Raw genomic sequence first — 17584 nt, 5'->3', positions numbered from 1 at the left:
TGAATTATATTCAATCCCAGTTATCACTTCAGGGACAATGTCATCTCACCCCTGTATTACAGATGGTGCTGCTGCATGGGCAGATTTGATATGGGTATTCAGAGGGCCGGTTAGATACAAGTGAAAAATGTCTCCATCTGCTGTCAGTGCAGTAACTAGTTGAGCTGGTAGGCAGTAAAGGTTGTGGTGACAGTATGGAAAGCACATGCAAAACATCACACCTTATATGGTCGTATTTGAAAATGTTTGGTACTGAGTTTTGCAAACTGAATTTTATTTTCTATGTTTATTTGGCTTATATAAAAATATGTTTCCTATCTTCAATTAAATTTCATGCGTTTTCAGTAATGCTATCACTGAGTTTGATCATTTTTTAATACTAGTGTGGTTCTATTTTTGTTATTGAGTTGTGTCTTTTCTTGTGTTTTGTTTTCTTTTTGTTCTTGTATAAAAAAACAAAAACAAAACAGATGATACATTTGAAGGGGTTTATCCCGACATAATTAATTTGAACGAATGTAAACAAACGTCTCCTGTGGCTCTGAAGAAGCTTTGTCAATTTTGAGACAATTAATCTAATGATGTCGGACAGCAATCCTGCATTACAAGCTGGAGCTGTGGGAATTGTCCAGGCAGGGAAGGCTGAGTGACGGTCTAATGGAAAATGCTATAGAGCTGCATTTTGGGAAGTGTAGGCTCCATTGTTTTTGAAACTTGAAACCTATACTAGGCACTAAAACTCAGAATATCTCAGCCTCTACTGCTGCAATTTTCACCACTGTCTCTTGCAAGTTCTCCAACCTAATAGCATTAAGAATGAGCTTCTCATATCTACATAGAGAGCAGGTCCATACTATTAGGTACACCTGTACAATCTCATGCAATTCAATACAACAGTTACACAGGGAGAAGTTGATGAGGGAGTGATTTGAGACACGGCTTAAAAACTGGGCCCAAACATTCAATGCCTACTTCTGATGCCTGGTGCTACAGCCACATTTTGGTCACCATTATTGAAAAAGAATTTAAGTTCAATACCCAGACCATGATATGGTCATCTGAGACAAACATTTCACAGTGATGCACATTTTGAACAAGAAACAAAGGCTGTTTTTAATGAAATAATATGAAGGTTAGAGCATCCTTCAGTTCATCCAGTGCACTAGGATGTTACTGTACAGTGGGAGGAGTTTTAGTAATACGAGATTCAGTCTGTTCACATAGAGAGGTCAGTCCAGAGAAAGCATCTGCCTCTCATTCTGCAGAGATAAACTAGAAATAAAAAACAAACACTGTTATCTGGGAAAAAAATTATAAAATGGAAAATGTACAAGATCTGCAGTAAAACAGCTGGAGCTGCCCATGGGGCAGAGGTAGCCCATGTGTGGTCCACCCTTGTCCTCTGGGTAAAGTTCTTGTAAAGGACTGTCTCTGTATTGCCAGGGTATGCTCTGCTGCTGCTGCTGCTATACCACAGCATACTGCTGATACAGCAGCTCCCGGATCTTATAGTAGTCTTCACACAGGCAGCCTTCCAGGCCAATGCGTCCGGCCTCCGTCTGGACAAAGAGCACAAAGACACACAGGTCATCTAGGTCCTCAGAGAACTCTCATTAACACTCTGTACTACACGGTTTCACCTTTAAAAAAAACAGTATCCATACAAGCCCTGTACAGCACAGTGATGACCTCTAAAATGAATACGTCTCCCATCCTGTAATGAATCCAAATCCATCAAGGTTACTCATTTAAGTAGCACACGCACACACAGACACACATGCTCCTTTAGCAGTCTCAGTTCTCTTTGATTTCATTTTCTGGGTTGCATCTATTTTAAGTTCTTGTCAATTATGCATTTTGTTGTTGGTATCCTGGCTCACTCCTACTTTTCCTTTTACTTTAGTCGTTAAGTTCTGCCTGTGATTCTTCCCCGTGCGTTTCTTCTGAGGTGAGATATTTACCAGTTGTGACAGCATGGTTGGTGTTGTTTTCACCTTATGAGTCTCAGTGTGTGTGTGTCATCGTGGTGAAATGTGGTCCTGGGGACACCTACTGTAGTGGGAACTACCACAGAGGTGGTTTTCAGTACTTTGGTTGTCTGTGGACAGATTTTCTTTCACCATGATAGCATCACACCTGTGCAAAATCCAGTCTTACAGTTAAGATACAGAACTTTACAGGTGTGTGGTTGAGATCAAAAGGCAGAGGCGGGTTCACAGGTGGGCTTGGTCTGACCCATGAATTCTGAGTATTCACGTGACAATGTAGAAAGGACTACTTAGTACTCCTGGGTCAGGACATCACCATGTTGACAGGCATTCTTTCTAGTTTCATATGCATTTGGGTTTTTTTATCCTTCTAAGGTTTAGGCTGTATTTTTTTTCTCTTTATGTTTAATGTTCTGTTTTGTGTTGAGTACTGGCATTTTATTTTGTAGTATGAAAGTAAATAAACCATAAGCTCTGAAACCACCAGAAACCACACTTGTTCTTTTGGTCATTTTCAGCTAATTATAGTCAGAAATCTTTTTTTGTCAGATATGTTTTGTGAATTCTGATGAATTAAGTTTTTATCTCAAACAAAACTGAATCTTGATTTTGGTTTACTGGCAACATCTGTTAACAAACATAAAAAGACTTTCACATACATTATATACAGCCTGCTGCTTCTGCCTGTGTTTCTCCAGACTCCAGACTAAGTGGTTGTATTTCTCACGATCTAAAAACTTGGCCACTGCTCTGAACAGTGCAGATTGCTCTGGATGCACAATCATCATCAAACAAAGGCAGAAGCTGAATGTGTCATACTGCTTTACAACAATATTTGTATGTCTTATGGGCACAGTTTTCAGCTGTGCATCACTACGTCTGCTGGCTCACAGTCAACAGACTCTAAGGCAATAAATACTCATGTCCTTGAACATGTATTCATCCTGTGTCTGTTTGTTGCAGTGATGAATTATTTCCCTCAAGCTAATTCTGTGAGTTGTTTCTAATGCCCTGAATGGTACATTAGAAGTGTCTGAACTGAAGGCGACAGACAGGACATGTGATGGAAGGATGATTTTTTTTGTAAAAAGCCAAAGACCTATAAAGTTGCTTTTTGGCATCTTTTAAGTGTTTTGTACTGGTCCTTTAATTCTTTAATTCTTTTTATTCCACTGAAGAGATGCTACTCCTTTGCTTATAGAGCTAAACATGCATCAGTATAGAATAAAATCAGAAGCTCAACATTTTCATTGCATGGTTTTGCAAAAAAAAAAAGCAAAAAAAACCCAACAAGCCTGTGCCGTATGTTTTCTGTGCTGGCCACTTTGACTTGACTAGCGTTGCAGGGAGCTGATAGCGCGCTCAGTGAGCCCGGGGGAAGGACACTCACCCTGCGGACGGCCACCATGTTGTTGCATACCAGCACTCCTCCCACAAACTCGGCCTGGATGCCCTCTCTCAGCAGAACCTGCTTGAAGTCAGACAGGCGAGGCTCGTTGATGAACACCGACTGATGCCCTGGAATCTGGAGGGAGAGCAGAACAGAGTCGCCTAACAATCCCTCTCAAAGCCTTTTTAAGTTTTTAACATATGCAGCTGCAAGTCCTGCGGTGATCTGTTCTGGGTAAACTCTTCTTTGTGACTCACCTTGGATAAACTGGGCCCATGTACTAAAATTTTAGACTTAAAATGAAAGATAGAAGTAAAAATCCTTCACTTTTATTCCTACTTGCAAACTTAAAAATTAAAGCTATTTATCAAATTTTGTTTCACTTCCAATGTTTGTTTCACTTACAATGTGCCAATATGAACTGAGATGCCTTTCACCTGAAGACAGTACCTGTCAAATTAATTAAAGCACAAGAACCTTTTTCCCCACTTCTTTTACATCAGTGAGATATGGGAAAAACTACTGACTGATATTAATTATGGGAATATCTGACTGGGTCATTTTTTTTGTGGAAATAACATATCAGACACTAATCATTTTTCCGGGCACACAAGATGAAATCTTCAAGCTTACTAGCTAGAAATGCTGACATTTAATCTTCACACATTTTCCAAAAGTTTAAACTTTTCAGAAATCATGAGATATCGTTGCAACAACTTTGCTGGACAGTGAAAAGTCTGCATATGGGTTCTCTCACCTCGTGCGGAGGCAGTGGCTCCAGCGTGGGGATAACATCACTCTCTTCAGACAGCTCCTTCTCGTCTTCTCCAAACAGGTTCTTTATGGCACGCTGTGCTGCCACCGCTGTGGCGTTGTGATCGATGCCAAGATCGGGGGTGGTGTCCATGACCAGATCGCCATCGTCAGCCTCCTCTTTCACACCCTCCTCCAGCATCACGCCTGTGTCCACCTTCACCACGCGCATGTCCAGCACGCCATCAATCCATGCCAGCTCCGTGTCTTTGGCTTTGCAGAACTGCAGAGAGCTCACCAAGGAGTCTTTCAACCGCACCTTTAGCATGAGAAGACGAGAGAGAATGAAGGCACCGGCCTGTCGTGAAGCTTGCTTTTATGCTCTGGCACACAGCAGAATATTTTAGATTAATGAATCTACAAAACACATTTAAGAAATGACATAACAGTTTTGTGCACCCAATCAAAAAGAGGCAACCATATTCACTCTAATAGATTCAGCAGGGCTTTACTGAGACTGACCTGGTAGATGTGTGTCTCGCTGGTGGCGTCTATAGTCTCCTGCAGTTTGGGTGTGTAGACTTTGATGTCCTTGCTGAAAGCCTTGCAGGACTCAGCCAGGTCCAGGCTGGCTTCTGGCGGCCCATGAACAATCACAAGCTGTCTGGGCTTCATCTGATTAATAATCTTCTTGATGGAGTCGCCATCAGAGCGACCTTCGTAGTCTATATATGTCACCCTCGCTCTGTAAAAGGAATGAAGACACAATATGGCCTTTTAATATTGCTGATTTGTCAAACAATGTTTAACACCAGCACAGATTAGATTTCTTGACAGACTTGTATTTTATCCAGGAAAGGTTTGCTGACTACACGTAACCTTTATCAGCACCACTTAACTTCACACTCAAACATTTACGCTCATTCACTGCTGGAAGCCATCCAGCAACCCCAACAGTATACTGTACTGCACTGTACTGTTGGCCACTGACCAGCTGTACAGTTTATGAGGAAGAAGAGAAAATTATACAGTATCATACACACATCTTTCTCATTGATGTGATTCACAGGGGGCCACCAGCTTTAGATGATCACTGACCTAATTTCAAGGTTTTCTATACTGGAAATGCATTTGGTGGGAACAACAGAGAGATCCTGGTCCATAGGTTCATCACCATTGGTCAACCCAGATTCCAGTTTGCTTTTCTCCTCCTCTGTTGCTTGCAGTTCAGGAACCAGAAACTCTTCTAGCCTTTGAAAACACAATAGTAGTTTACTGATAACGGCAGACAATGGAGATGGGTGTAGGTAACCTCATGTGTAGATGTATCAGCGTTGTAGTACCTGATGATTTCTCCATACTCGTCCCATTTGATCCTTTCCTCGTGCGTGGGGAACATTGGATAAGACTTTTTGGCTTGTTTGAAGAAACTACCTTTGCGGCTCCCCTCGCCCTTCATCATCAGGTCGTGGTGTTTGTTTTTTACTGCAGCTGGCTGATCCAGATCATCATCCATATCACTCTCATCACTGGAGTCCACATCCACCCTGCAAGAACATTAAATAAACATTAAAAGAGCACACAGGGGTTACATTTTCCAAGGGAAGGCAACAGATTTTTGCTCAGGTCAAAAGTATAAATATTGTCTTAAAAGTGTCCTGACAAAAATCTAGATCATCATTAGCATTTCCATCACATGGAAAAAGCAAAAATGGCTTTTTCCATGTGATTTCAGTTGTCATCAGACTATCAAATTATAGGAATTAAGTATTTTGCAACACCAACAAGCATGAAGAATAACTGAGACAAGACTCTATGGGGACTTACTCTTTTGCTTGTTCAAGTTTTTTAGCTGCTTCTTTCTTTATTTTCTCCTTTTCAAGGTATTCTTCCAGCTCCTTGCCTTCCAGCTTCACTCTTTTCCTCACCTGTCATAATGAGAAGAGTGAAAGATGGATAGGGTGCAAATGATAGGCTGACACATTTTTTGTTCCTTCAGCTGGGTCTGAATGTGGTAGACAGGAGCTTCCCGTGGGGCAAATGCTGCATGACAAGGTAAATAAATCACAATCCTCTGTCATAGTAAATCAGCAAAGCGGCTGCTGCTCGCACCTCCAGATCCAGCATCTTCTCTCCAGGATTGTCGATGAGGTAGCGGGCCAAGGTTCCTGGTGTAGTGCGGTAGGTCAGGATGATGGAGTTTTTGGCTTCTTGGCACCACTGGATGAAGAGTTCTCGAGAAAAGCCAGACTCGAGGTCTGGCTGGCTGCAAAGCACCACCTTAGGGCTGGGCACCCGGGCCAGGTCTGCCAGACTGTGGCACAGATTCAAGTGACGGAACTGGAAGGGGTTGTTTCTCTTGTCCTCGAAACACCTCATGAGCTTGTCACTCATCCACTCAACCTACAGACAAACAACAGATTATGAATTAAGGCTGTTGAAAAGGATTTATATATTATGATTTAGTGCTCGTCTCTGTGCCAGTGAAACCAAAACAAGTTAATGTTACGGTCTACATTTACTGTATTTGGCAAATAAAGTGATTCTGATTCAAAAATCATGGTATCATGGTCAATTAAGAAGTAAGGAGAATAGCACAATATCTTCTTTAAGTGTGACCAGTGAATAATACCTGGGACTTGGAAAACTCCACCACATTGTAGCTGACATTGTTAAGCAGAGCGAGTGGGTAAGCTCCCAGCCCAGCATCCTTTGTCCTCCAAATCTGGTCCAGGAGCTGAGCCAGCTCCAACACACGCCCAGCTGTATCCACAGCAATAAGGACATTACCGTCCCCCCGTAGCGTCTCCATTACATTTGCTTTGAGGGAAAAAAAGAAAAATATGCTTAAAATTGAGAGACTGCATTATTCACCCATTTTATTAAATTTTGAATTTAGCAGTTTTACAGAAATAGAGGGAGGTGTGAGAAGAACAAACCATGTAAGGGTCATTCACAAGAGTTAAACCAAACATACTGTCTTACATGATAGAAAGAGAGGGGACTTGGAAAAAATATGCTTCTTTGAGTTTCAATTTTAATGTTGAAATAGAAATCACGATTGCATGGTTCATTTGTTTGACCACTGGCATGTTTTTTTAATGATGAATGAATAAATAGTTATGCTGTTAAAGACATACATAAACTATTACTATAGCCTTGTGAAGATTACTTACTAAGGAGCTGCTCATCTCTTTGTTTACGACGTGGCTGCACATATGTAGCATTGAAGGAGTCTGTAATTAGTAAGGAAGGACGACTGATGCTCTCCAGTGTACATCCATTCAGGTGACTAGAAAAAGAGTAGCAGGATATCAACAAAGAGCCAAAATGAAAAACAAAATTCCAGTTCATATTTTTATGTTTTGTCTGTATTTACATCTCTCTCTTGTGGTTGAAGTCCACAGCGTAAACAACCTCCTCCTCCCCATCCTTCACAATCTTCCAAATGGTGCCTCCTATCATGTGACCAGCTGGAAGTGGTGTGATGGAGAGACCATGTCCTTTGCCTGGAAAGTAAAAAGAAAGACATAAAACACATTGGTAGCTGTGATACATAACCCCGGGTGACTCCTGATCACCTATATGGATCAGCAACTTTCTCACCTTTCAGGTTTACAATCTGAGAGTATTTCAGCTGCTGGATTTTATCGAAAGCACAGTCCACGTCATCGAGAGTGAAGAGTGTGAAATCTTCACTGTTGTTTCGAGACTAAATGGAAAGAAGGAAACAATTAAGAACGCAATTGTAAACATGCAATTGAGTTCTATCAATAAACAATGAATGGCATTTTCCATGGCATCTTCCCCCTTCTTACCTGATATAGATCATACATGAACATCTGACCCATCTTATAAACAGGAATTGTGGCATAGATAGTACAGTTTAGACCCAGTTTGCCCACAGCGTATGGCAGGGCTCCCAGGTGTATGGGGTCAGGGTGGGAGAGGAGCACAGCATCAACCTGATGAACATATCTGAGGAGGACAAATGACAAACATTTAATCGTTTTGTCCAAAGTGATGTACAAATGAAGTACAATCCAAACCACAGTGGATTAAGAAGTCTTTGCATATTTAACACCCAAGTGCCTAAGGCAGATGACAAGTGCTAGAGAAGGATGAAGAGAAAGAGAGAGAGACAGATTAAGTAAGAAACCTCTGAGCTACTTCCTAACCTAAAGTGCAGCTGAGTAGCTGAACCCTCATTTTAATGTCAGATAAACCTAAGAATAATTATTTTCACAGGACTATGGATTTTGTCCCCATCCACTTACACAGAAAGCAATTTAGGAGGAAATCTCTAAGTGACTGTTATGAACAGGAGGACTGCTTACAACAAGCAACCCGTTCCATTTTACATATAGGCACTTGTAAAGCCTATCCTTGTGTGAACAGCAACATGGAGCAAGTGGAGAGTAATGTTAAGTGACACGGGCTGTAATTTGAAGACCTCATAAATCACTGCCAAATGAACATCACACAATTGTTTCAATTCACGTTATAACAGAATGGATATCAAAATTACCGTTTCATGGCATCAATGATGTCCATGGAGAAGTTCTCATCCCAGCCACAGTCTAGGAGGAAGCGGAATTCATCCACCTGCAGCAGGTAACAGAGGGCCGACTCCTCCTGAACCCCTGACACGGCTGTCAGCTTGATAATGGACGTCATTTTTCTTCAGTTGTCACACTGAAAGTACAGTTTGGTTAGCGTTAGACTGGACTAACCGCAGCACGAAATTATCCTTATAAACAAAGAACAACAGAACTGCGTAAAGTGCTACATGGCTCGTCACATAGGAGCGAAACCAGTTCAATCCATTGACGCTACTGAGAAAAAAACCGAAAACGATGGCCCTGTTGTCAACTGAAATTGAACGGTATAGTAGCATGATGCTGAATAAACTCCGCCTGTGGAAAACTGCTGGATTGTGGAGCAGTAACTATATTAAAAGTAAACACTAGTTTGTTGCTAGCAACAGTTAGCTCACACAATCAATAACGATGCCATTTTAGCATACTAGCTACATTTTAGCTTAAGGATATAAGTGACTTGAATCGACAAAGAAACGTACAACACACCATTAAGTATGAGATAATATAAATTTTCTCCCGTTGCAATAGAAATACAATGAAGTGGAGTCGCTGTAATCCCAACTTTAAGACATTTTGGCTAACGCTTTTGAACACACTTAACAAGCAGACATATTTGCCGCTGCATCATGTGTGAAAGGGCACCGGAGCGTACCAAGTATAGCGGTTTAACAAAAAATGATTTTACTCAAAAACACCAAATAATAAAATAAAGAAAATATTTTATCATTATATATTTGAACAAATTCACTTTATTGTTATTTACTCGTATTTTATTGCGGATTTAGTAAGAATAATTGCGGTAATAATGGTGTTTATTTTTTTTCCTTCTTCAAGTGACCACGGCGCAGATGCACAGTTGGTAAAGTCCAATGTCCTCTGCCTGGTGAGTGAAGAGCAGAAGGCCACGGCTTAGTGTTAAAAAAAGGTAATTTTTCAGATTTCCTAACGTCGTTTCTGTTTATTGTTTGAGCTTTTGTACTGTAACATGTTTACTGTGCTAAACGCAAAGTAAATATTTTAAATGAAAAGGCATTCTCAATGAATACCTGACATCTATTGATGATACTACATAGCTAGCTGATTAGCTAGCCGATTAGCTAGCCAGGCGCTGCTGGCTGTGGTGCGATTAGCAAATGAGTGCAAGCTCGTCATATTTTCAGTATTTTAGCTTTATTTTGCTGAGTGCAAATGGTGAAATGACAGTTACCGTCTATATGGTTTGAAGCAGCAGTGGAAGAAGTTGATGCTTTACTCGAGTAAATGTAGTTATACCACAGTACTAAAGTACTGTTACAAGTCCCGCATTGAAAATATTACTCACGTATTATGTCTTCAGCTTGTAACTATTGTAACAGTACATATGCAAATGTTTAACAGTATTATGCTGTTAGATAATTGGATTGTAATTATTAATCATTAAATCGGAAGCGTTGATTCAACTGTATAATCATTTTAGAGGCTACAGTTGTGGTGCTATTGAACTGTATTGGTTCATAGACAGGTGGGTTGATCTTGTTTAGCCTACCCTCATTGATTTTAATGGGGTGGACAAAATAGCACAAGGGTAGTTGAGAAGTGACAACTTTAGTCATTCTAGACTAGTGTTAATGTAAACATAAGTGTGTTAGATTAAAGCAGTGCCACTGAATAACGTTGGATTATGTCTTGTGCGTATTTCTGTAGGAACCATGGTCAACTTCGTAGCACTTGCGCGTGAGCACTGGGTGAACATATTGGTGCCGATGGGCTTTGTGATTGGATGGTATCTTGACAAACAACAGGACCAGAAGTTGACAGCTTTCAGGAACAAAAGTGTTTTGTTCAGCAGGTAAGTAAAAACATTTGCCTACCTACATGTAAAAGAACAGGACAGTAAATTAAGGAGCTGGTGATATACATTAAACTATATGCGCTTAGTGTATATTTTTTGTCATGTTAGCAAATCACTGATAAATGGAATACATGGAGCTCAGTTACTCAATATACAGTCACTCTATTTTGATTAACACAACCAAATATTTTAGATATTTATTTAATGGTGTCCAAATCACAAATTATGAAAAAGCTGATTAGATCCTGAACTGTTGATGTGATGGATTCTAAGGCTGTACACAAACAGTTCAAATATGGCTCCTTCAGTTTCACATCAGTCTGTTTTCGAATGTTTGAAGTTAAAGCAGGATATTTATTCTTGAATGCACTGCCCAAAAAGGTCATCCAAAAACAACCGAGGTCTAGGCACAATGTTAGGCACCTTTCTAATCTCTCTTCTCTGTAGGGAGCTGAAGCCTGGTGAGGAGGTGACCTGGAAGTAGACTGCGCCTGCGTTTCCTGTCATCTGTGGTGTGAATGACTGATGTGTGGCCTCTGAATCTGATTATTTAAGAAGACTCTTATACTTCTGCTTTTGAGTTGTATCAACCAGTAATAAACATGCCCTTTCTCACCAAGCTGATTTGGAAAGTGATTTAAAGAACACATAACATCAATTTCCTTTTTTCTTTGAAAAACTGGTTTATTTGATGCCGAAAACGAAACAAATTTATAAATGGCTAGAAAAGAATACTTAGCGTAAGAGGGGTTTTGAATCAAAGATGGTATTTTGTATAAAGGCATCAGCATGACTGAAGAATCTGAGGCCATTACAGAGGTTCTGCAGTGTGGATAATCTCCCTCTCAAAAAGCAGCTCAGCCAAATTGACCTGGGGGATAAAAGAAAAATATACAACGGACAGGTCAAACCACTAATTTCACAAAAAACACAGGCTCAAATATTTCTCATTAAGAATAAATATTTAAGTAAAATGCCATAAGTTTTAATAGGTCTTTGGAGAAGGCCATGCCTATTTCCAAAACACCTGCACAAATTGCCAAAAGAACCCGTCTCGCCCCCAAAACACAGCCATAAACAAGAAAAGAAAACAATTGAATGCACGGTCATAACATATCTCAGCAAAGATCTTATGTACTTAAAACAGCATACCCTGTCATCTTCAGAACCACATGGGAAGCTTCCTACTGTCACAAATTTGGGATAAGAATGGATCAAAAACTCAATGGCATCTGTGTGCTGAAAGAAGAAACAATTATGATCATTAGGCGGAGACAACATCATTAGGACACCATGTACAAAACATGAGCTTTGCACAGCCCTTCCAATGCTTACCTCTGGTTTTATTTCGAAACTCTTGAGCTCCTCTTTGTGGTAAACTCTGGAGTTGTCTGTGGTATAGTAAAGATGAACAGCTTCTCCATCACTGCATAACCTGGCAATAGAGAAGGCTTATAAGCTCAAAAGTTGATAAATGCATATTTTATATTGTCATTTTATTACATTTCTTTATTACATTGCCTTAATAGATCACCGAAGCAGATGTTCTTGATAGTGAAAGACATTATACTCTGCATTCTGAACCTGCCTGATGTGAAATGCATTAAAGAGTTATAATACCTGGCACATCCAGCACGGAGGATTCTGACCCGGGTCTGAGTACTGATGCGTGCACCCACATCAATGACTTGTCCACATTCCCACCTAGCAGGTGCTCCTTGAACACTGCTAGCTAGCTCCTCTGTAGAAGATGCAGTGAACATGTTAGTCAGAAGCATTAAGTATTCATTATTCTTTCACAAGATGTCCTTCACAAGTTGCAATGCTGTGGTACAACTTTCAAATCTGCAGTTGGACTTGTGAATTGAAAAAGAGGTGATTACAGACCGATGTATCCATCACATACCTGGAGTCAGCATAGGAGGCAGGCAGTCATGGATGAAGTCTCTGGCTTTCTGATCCACAGCAGCATCGACGGGGGCGTAATTTTTGAGCTTCGTCATCAGTTTGTCAATTTGTGAGAAGAATTGAGTCCTGCGTGGGTCATCCTACACCACCAGAACTTGGGTCATGAGTTGGTAAACGGTGAAAGGACAAGGATCGTGATCATGGCAAGAATCTACACATTAAAAAATAACTGACTACCTTGTCAGAATTCTGTACTCCCATGTATGTCAGGTAGTCCAGAGGTAATCCTTTTCTGAACTCCACATCCTCCTCCACTGCTATTTCAAGTGCTGCTGGAACCACCTGAAAAAAAAGGCAGTTAAAATATGAAAGACCTTAAATATAATATGGTTTAAAGGTCATAATTTCTGTACTTCCTCCTAAAAAGCCCTAAGGCTGAGAAAGACAGAAAATGTAATTATTATACTAAACTTTTAAATGCTTAACGTAGTTTTACACATGTTCTAATGCTGCCTTTTGTTATGCACCTTGGTTTCCTTTTTCTTAACTTTAATCTTTTTCTTAATATTTTTAAACTTTAAATCAAATGATAATCCACAGGGTTCTTATATTTAGGGATTTGTCTTTGCTGTTAAGAGTACTCATTGCTGTGGTGTTTATGCATTGTATAATCTGCAGATTACCAAACGGTGGGACTTTAACTAAAACATTTCCTCCGCAGATAATATAAAAGTTTGGCTTTACTCTCATTAATTGTTAAACCGTTTGTGTTATCACAGCTCAACTAGAAGAACTTCTTCTGTATTCCTGAAAACAAAAACTGCTGCTGTTGCAAATGCAAACATAAAAATGTATAATTTATTAGTATTTATTCGCCCAGGACTGAATGTGTTTAGATCAGCAAATGTAAAACTGTTCATAAAGTGGCTATTAGTTAAACAACTGTTACTTTGGATGAATCAAAACCAGATCATTAAAAGCGAAAATGTCATTGATCATTTCGATATACTTGTAATGCATAATCAATAAACGTCTGATGCAAGAAATGACTGGTATCTGGTAATTTACCCATGCTGCCATTTCTTAACCCTGTAGGTTTCTGAACACAGCCTTTGTTTTCTTCTGCAACTACCACACTGGGGACCAGAGTGTCTTACCTTCTGAAGCAGGTCCCCCCAGCTGTTCTTCTGGTAAGAGGAGATGGTGATGTGCAGGGAGTGAGCGTCTGGCAGGCAGTCACCCTGGTGGATGAATCCTCTGGGAAAGTAGAGGAGATCTCCAGCTTCCAGCACCACTTCCAGGATCGGCCTCCCGATATCTGCCTGATCAAAGTTCGCTAGAGAAGAAACGCAAAGCAGCAACATCTGAGAAATGACAGCTGTCTCTCGTACAGTGAATCAGCCCCAAAGAGAAAACAGCATAGCACATCCCAGAGTATTTTAAATAAGCATCACATTTGTGGAATGAGCAGTTTTCCTCTATGTGTATGTGTTTATTGAGGCTAACGACTCTCAAGAAGAAAAAAATAGAAATAAATATTTTTTTCACTCACGACTTGAATGTACTGGCAAGACCTCGTCATCCGTCCTAAAAAAAAAAAAGTTAGAAAAACTACTTTACCATATGTTTCTTAATATCAGTCTCTTGCACATTAAATTAACACTGGCTGAAAAGGAAAGTCAAAGGCCCAAAATATTGACTAATTTTATATAAAAACCACTTGAAAAACTTTAAAGTAAACTGTAAATATGTTACATAAGAAGAACACTGGTACATCTGTAACATGTTTTATCCTTGATCTGTTAGGCCTGTTTCCAAATCCAAAACTATCACTGCTTTGCTTGACAGAAAAAGAAAAATTGCACTTCTTTTTAAATAACTAGATTAGCTACCTAATGTAATTCACTGGTGCCAATAACCTGATGCTTGATCCCATAAAAATAAAACTGAAAAAAAAAAATCTGTTACAGTCTTGTTATTTTTCTGCATTGTTAATGTAGGAGAAATTTGACAGTGTGAATTTCACTTGGTGCTACACTTTTAAGACTTTCCTGACTGGATCTTACCTTGGGTTGTACACTCTCCAGTGTTTCTTGCCTTCCAGCTGGACCACAAACGCCTCAATGTCGTCGTAATGAGGAGCAAAGCCTTGCGTTCCAGGTGGTGTCAGGTATCTGGTGAAGGAAAATGCACATTTCATACCGAAACAAAAACTGAAACGGTATACCTAAAAGTTTCCAGTGACAGGTTTTTTGAGTCAGATGCTTACATGTTGGCTCCCGCCATGCTGCCAAACTGCTCTTGAAGGATGGACAACACGTTCCACACGGTGGAGGAGAAAGCCTGGGGATTCAGCATTCGAAGGGAGCAGCCACTCTGGAAAATGGAGATGCAGTATTTATTTATGATGATTATTAATCTGCAATGAGAGCGCTGTGCAGATGGTGCACTGATACAGTTAATGCACTGAGCATAAACTGACTTCTAACTTGCAGCACAGAAAATATTAAAATTAATATATTCCTTAGTAGAAAAACACGCATCTAACTGCAGAAGGTGGACCAGGAAAATTTGAAAATAAGAAGAAACTTTAATGACCCTCCACAGAGACAGCCAGTGCATCTAATTTGCAGCAATGGGCCCAGTTATTAGGAATGTAATCAGGACCATAGAAATGCATAATTACTGTAATCATGCATTATAAATAATCACATACACAAATCAACTGTCTGCATTATTGTATCCTCCTTACCTCATAGAAGTCCCACACAGTGAACGGCAGAGCTCTCCCTGGAGGATTGTGCGTCTCCCTCTTTCCATTAGTGTAACTCGTGACATCCAGGTTCACTCCGTACTGAACATCCTCCTTAAAATAAATGGAACCAACATATAGTTCAGCGCATATGATTTTTTTTTTAATCTTTGTTCAAGTTGTTTTTATATAATCTTTTAAATACACAAAGATTATTATGCCAATATAAGACCAACAAATAAAGAGAAGATGTACAAATAAAATGCAACATAAAATTTAATGTTTCTGATTATATTTCTATCTTTATATGATTTAAAAAAAAAATTAGAGCAAACTTCATAAAAAAGGAAGAAACATTCCCACATTAGAGGAAGAGAAATTAATTATCCTGTAGTATTTTTTGAAATTTAACTTGTATATATACACACAGATGAATTAGAACACAGGTGGGAAAACTACAGATAAATGAAGGACACATGAGGGATATGTGTATAGTACAGAGAGTAAAAAACTTCAGATCCTTACCTCTCTTAATATGCGATCAAACTCTGCTGTAGAGAACAGTCCTTTGTAGTAATCTGGATTCTTGCGTTGAACAAGAATGGGCTTCTTTTCCCACGTTTCCCTTACGGAGGAAAATAGATTTTTAAATTTCCTGTGATTGTGGAAACTTACTACTTCTAAATGATCCCATAGACAGACAGACAGAGACACCAACAGCACATTCATCAGTACCTGAAGAAGGCTTTGACAGGAATGGGGTGAATGAGCCACTGGAACAGTTTGCTCGCTCTGTCCCTGCTGTTGTTGACTTTCGCCAGGTCGGCCAGCAAAGCATCCAGAGCCTCAGCATTTCCATTTACACACTCCTCCTTCTGCTTTTTGAAACATAAAGAGTCCATGAAGCTTAACTGCACAATTAAAGAGTTTCAGGTTCAGAAGAAATAATAAAAACACCAATGCCATAGTTACTTTAGGGGGGAAATAATTCTTAAGTTCAGATTAACAAATCATTCATGGATGTGGTCAGGAACATAGCACATCAGGGCATCTATCTTTGCATCTTTGCAGCAGGCACACACTTACTTCTGTGTTTCCTTTAAGGCTCGCCTCTCTTTGTGCTGCCTTCGGGAGCTTCTTTCTCACTTTCTTCCTTTCAGACTTCATTTGGGCTTTCAGTGTGTTGACCTCTTTGGCTGCAACTCCATTCTCCTTTTTCTTTTTCTTCTTAGTGGCCACCTAGAGAAACACACAAGGCAACATAATGTCAAGTACAGTTAAGGGATGTGGTTAACCTAGTTTCAGTGCTGTTCCCTCTGTAGCTGTGACACACCAGCCACACAGCCGTGGTACAAACCAGGGTATCATCCATATTATTTTAATGATGTCTACCTGCAGTGAAGGCTTTTTAGCAGGAGGAGACACGTCTGTTGACAAGGTTTGATACAAAGCAAAAGCCGACATGTGTTTCCTCTCCATTTTCCAGCTGGTACGTCATCACCGTGCGACTGCTGCTGCCTTACTCTTCTGTATATCTGTGTACGTTTTCTCCCTGGTGGACTCACTACCGCCACCCATAGAGTTGTACTACAAATTACAGCCCAGTTAGAAGTGGAAGATTTTCTCCTTTTAAAAACTTAACATTTCAGTTTAAGTATTTTTGCCAGTCAGAACTGTAAACGTCGCTACCTTTCAAAATAAAAGGTCCCCTAGATTCATACTACATGTTTAATGTTAAGTAGACAAAACTACGCCATTATTTCTTGGTATCCTTTGTGAGTTTCTTCAAGCTCTTCTGTCACTATTTTCTATATCCCTGCAATGGTAACATTTTTCGGTTTTATCTTTTTTTTTTTACTGTAAAATTATCGGTTGTGTATGTTTGTACATTTTCCACTTTTCGCATCGTTTATGGTCTTTGTAAGAACTGTTCTGTTTTTTTAATGAACAATTCAGCATGTACACACAACTGACCACTGAGCACAGAAGAAAAATAACTTAATACATTTACTCAAAAACTGAATGCACAACTCAAAGGTTGTCAGTTTATTAGGAACACCTAGTTAAAACTAATGCAGCCCAGTCCAGCAGCCCTGCAATATAATCCTACCTTCATGACGGTTATGGTGGTTTAGACTACTAAACTAGACTACTACTTATATTTATGCTCTTTCACTTAAGTCGTTGTTTAGTATTATATTACTAATTTTAACGATAAATGATCCACTTCTTCCACCACCGTAAACCAATCGTAAAAATATCTCAGAGTTCGTGTGGTACTAATACCGGCCACCAGGTGGAGCGTTATCTCAATTTTTCGTTTGTTTGAACTGCACGCTAAATAAACAACATTTCCCACAA

General features: G+C 39.7%; 3 protein-coding genes across 6 annotated transcripts; 1 reads left to right on the top strand and 2 right to left on the bottom strand.

The window, feature by feature from the left end:
- Positions 1–1089: 1089 nt before the first annotated feature.
- Positions 1090–9368, bottom strand: cpsf2 (cleavage and polyadenylation specific factor 2). Its single transcript, XM_041064486.1, has 15 exons — positions 9219–9368; positions 8660–8826; positions 7950–8109; positions 7738–7843; positions 7511–7640; positions 7308–7423; positions 6764–6951; positions 6244–6534; positions 5959–6059; positions 5475–5678; positions 5230–5382; positions 4654–4876; positions 4136–4450; positions 3379–3513; positions 1090–1559 (listed from the first exon to the last, which is right to left on the bottom strand). The coding sequence occupies exons 2-15, from the start codon at positions 8806–8808 to the stop codon at positions 1467–1469; spliced, it is 2364 nt and encodes a 787-aa protein (XP_040920420.1). The 5' UTR covers positions 8809–8826; positions 9219–9368; the 3' UTR covers positions 1090–1466.
- A 198-nt stretch (positions 9369–9566) lies between these two features.
- Positions 9567–11182, top strand: LOC121199630 (NADH dehydrogenase [ubiquinone] 1 beta subcomplex subunit 1-like). Of its 2 annotated transcripts, none has more exons than XM_041064490.1 (3): positions 9567–9657; positions 10416–10560; positions 11011–11182. In XM_041064490.1, exons 2-3 carry the CDS (start codon positions 10421–10423, stop codon positions 11045–11047), a joined length of 177 nt encoding a protein of 58 aa, XP_040920424.1. In that variant the 5' UTR covers positions 9567–9657; positions 10416–10420; the 3' UTR covers positions 11048–11182. The 2 variants fall into 2 exon arrangements, with proteins under 2 accessions (XP_040920424.1, XP_040920425.1); XM_041064491.1 differs by having other exon boundaries at positions 9577–9653; positions 10414–10560.
- A 9-nt stretch (positions 11183–11191) lies between these two features.
- On the bottom strand, positions 11192–16737 carry riox1 (ribosomal oxygenase 1). 3 transcript variants are annotated; one of them, XM_041064489.1, is made up of 15 exons: positions 16616–16737; positions 16310–16462; positions 15959–16101; positions 15749–15848; positions 15224–15337; positions 14741–14847; positions 14538–14645; positions 14024–14058; positions 13629–13807; positions 12709–12813; positions 12470–12611; positions 12184–12304; positions 11899–11998; positions 11716–11802; positions 11192–11434 (listed from the first exon to the last, which is right to left on the bottom strand). In XM_041064489.1, the coding sequence occupies exons 1-15, from the start codon at positions 16700–16702 to the stop codon at positions 11375–11377; spliced, it is 1641 nt and encodes a 546-aa protein (XP_040920423.1). In that variant the 5' UTR covers positions 16703–16737; the 3' UTR covers positions 11192–11374. The 3 variants fall into 3 exon arrangements, with proteins under 3 accessions (XP_040920423.1, XP_040920421.1, XP_040920422.1); XM_041064487.1 differs by having other exon boundaries at positions 11716–11998; XM_041064488.1 differs by having other exon boundaries at positions 11716–11998; positions 15959–16098.
- Between the last annotated feature and the right edge of the window lie 847 nt (positions 16738–17584).

Source organism: Toxotes jaculatrix, chromosome 19 (genome assembly GCF_017976425.1).
Source record: "Toxotes jaculatrix isolate fToxJac2 chromosome 19, fToxJac2.pri, whole genome shotgun sequence".
NCBI lineage: Eukaryota > Metazoa > Chordata > Actinopteri > Toxotidae > Toxotes > Toxotes jaculatrix.
The sequence above is the reverse complement of the archived record's forward strand: the minus strand, read 5'-3'. Positions and strand labels throughout refer to the sequence as shown.

Excerpts from the sequence above, each read along its gene's own strand:
- riox1 (XM_041064487.1), bottom strand. The coding sequence starts at position 16,702 with ATGGAGAGGAAACACATGTCGGCTTTTGCTTTGTATCAAACCTTGTCA. Across the intron at positions 16,463-16,615 it reads CTAAAAAGCCTTCACTGCAG|GTGGCCACTAAGAAGAAAAA; the intron begins GTAGACATCATT and ends GTGTTTCTCTAG. Across the intron at positions 13,808-14,023 it reads CTTGCCAGTACATTCAAGTC|CGAACTTTGATCAGGCAGAT; the intron begins GTGAGTGAAAAA and ends TTTCTTCTCTAG.
- cpsf2 (XM_041064486.1), bottom strand. The coding sequence starts at position 8,808 with ATGACGTCCATTATCAAGCTGACAGCCGTGTCAGGGGTTCAGGAGGAG. Across the intron at positions 7,641-7,737 it reads TCAGATTGTAAACCTGAAAG|GCAAAGGACATGGTCTCTCC; the intron begins GTGAGAAAGTTG and ends TTTACTTTCCAG. Across the intron at positions 6,060-6,243 it reads AGAAGATGCTGGATCTGGAG|GTGAGGAAAAGAGTGAAGCT; the intron begins GTGCGAGCAGCA and ends TCATTATGACAG.
- LOC121199630 (XM_041064490.1), top strand. The coding sequence starts at position 10,421 with ATGGTCAACTTCGTAGCACTTGCGCGTGAGCACTGGGTGAACATATTG. Across the intron at positions 10,561-11,010 it reads AAAAGTGTTTTGTTCAGCAG|GGAGCTGAAGCCTGGTGAGG; the intron begins GTAAGTAAAAAC and ends TCTTCTCTGTAG.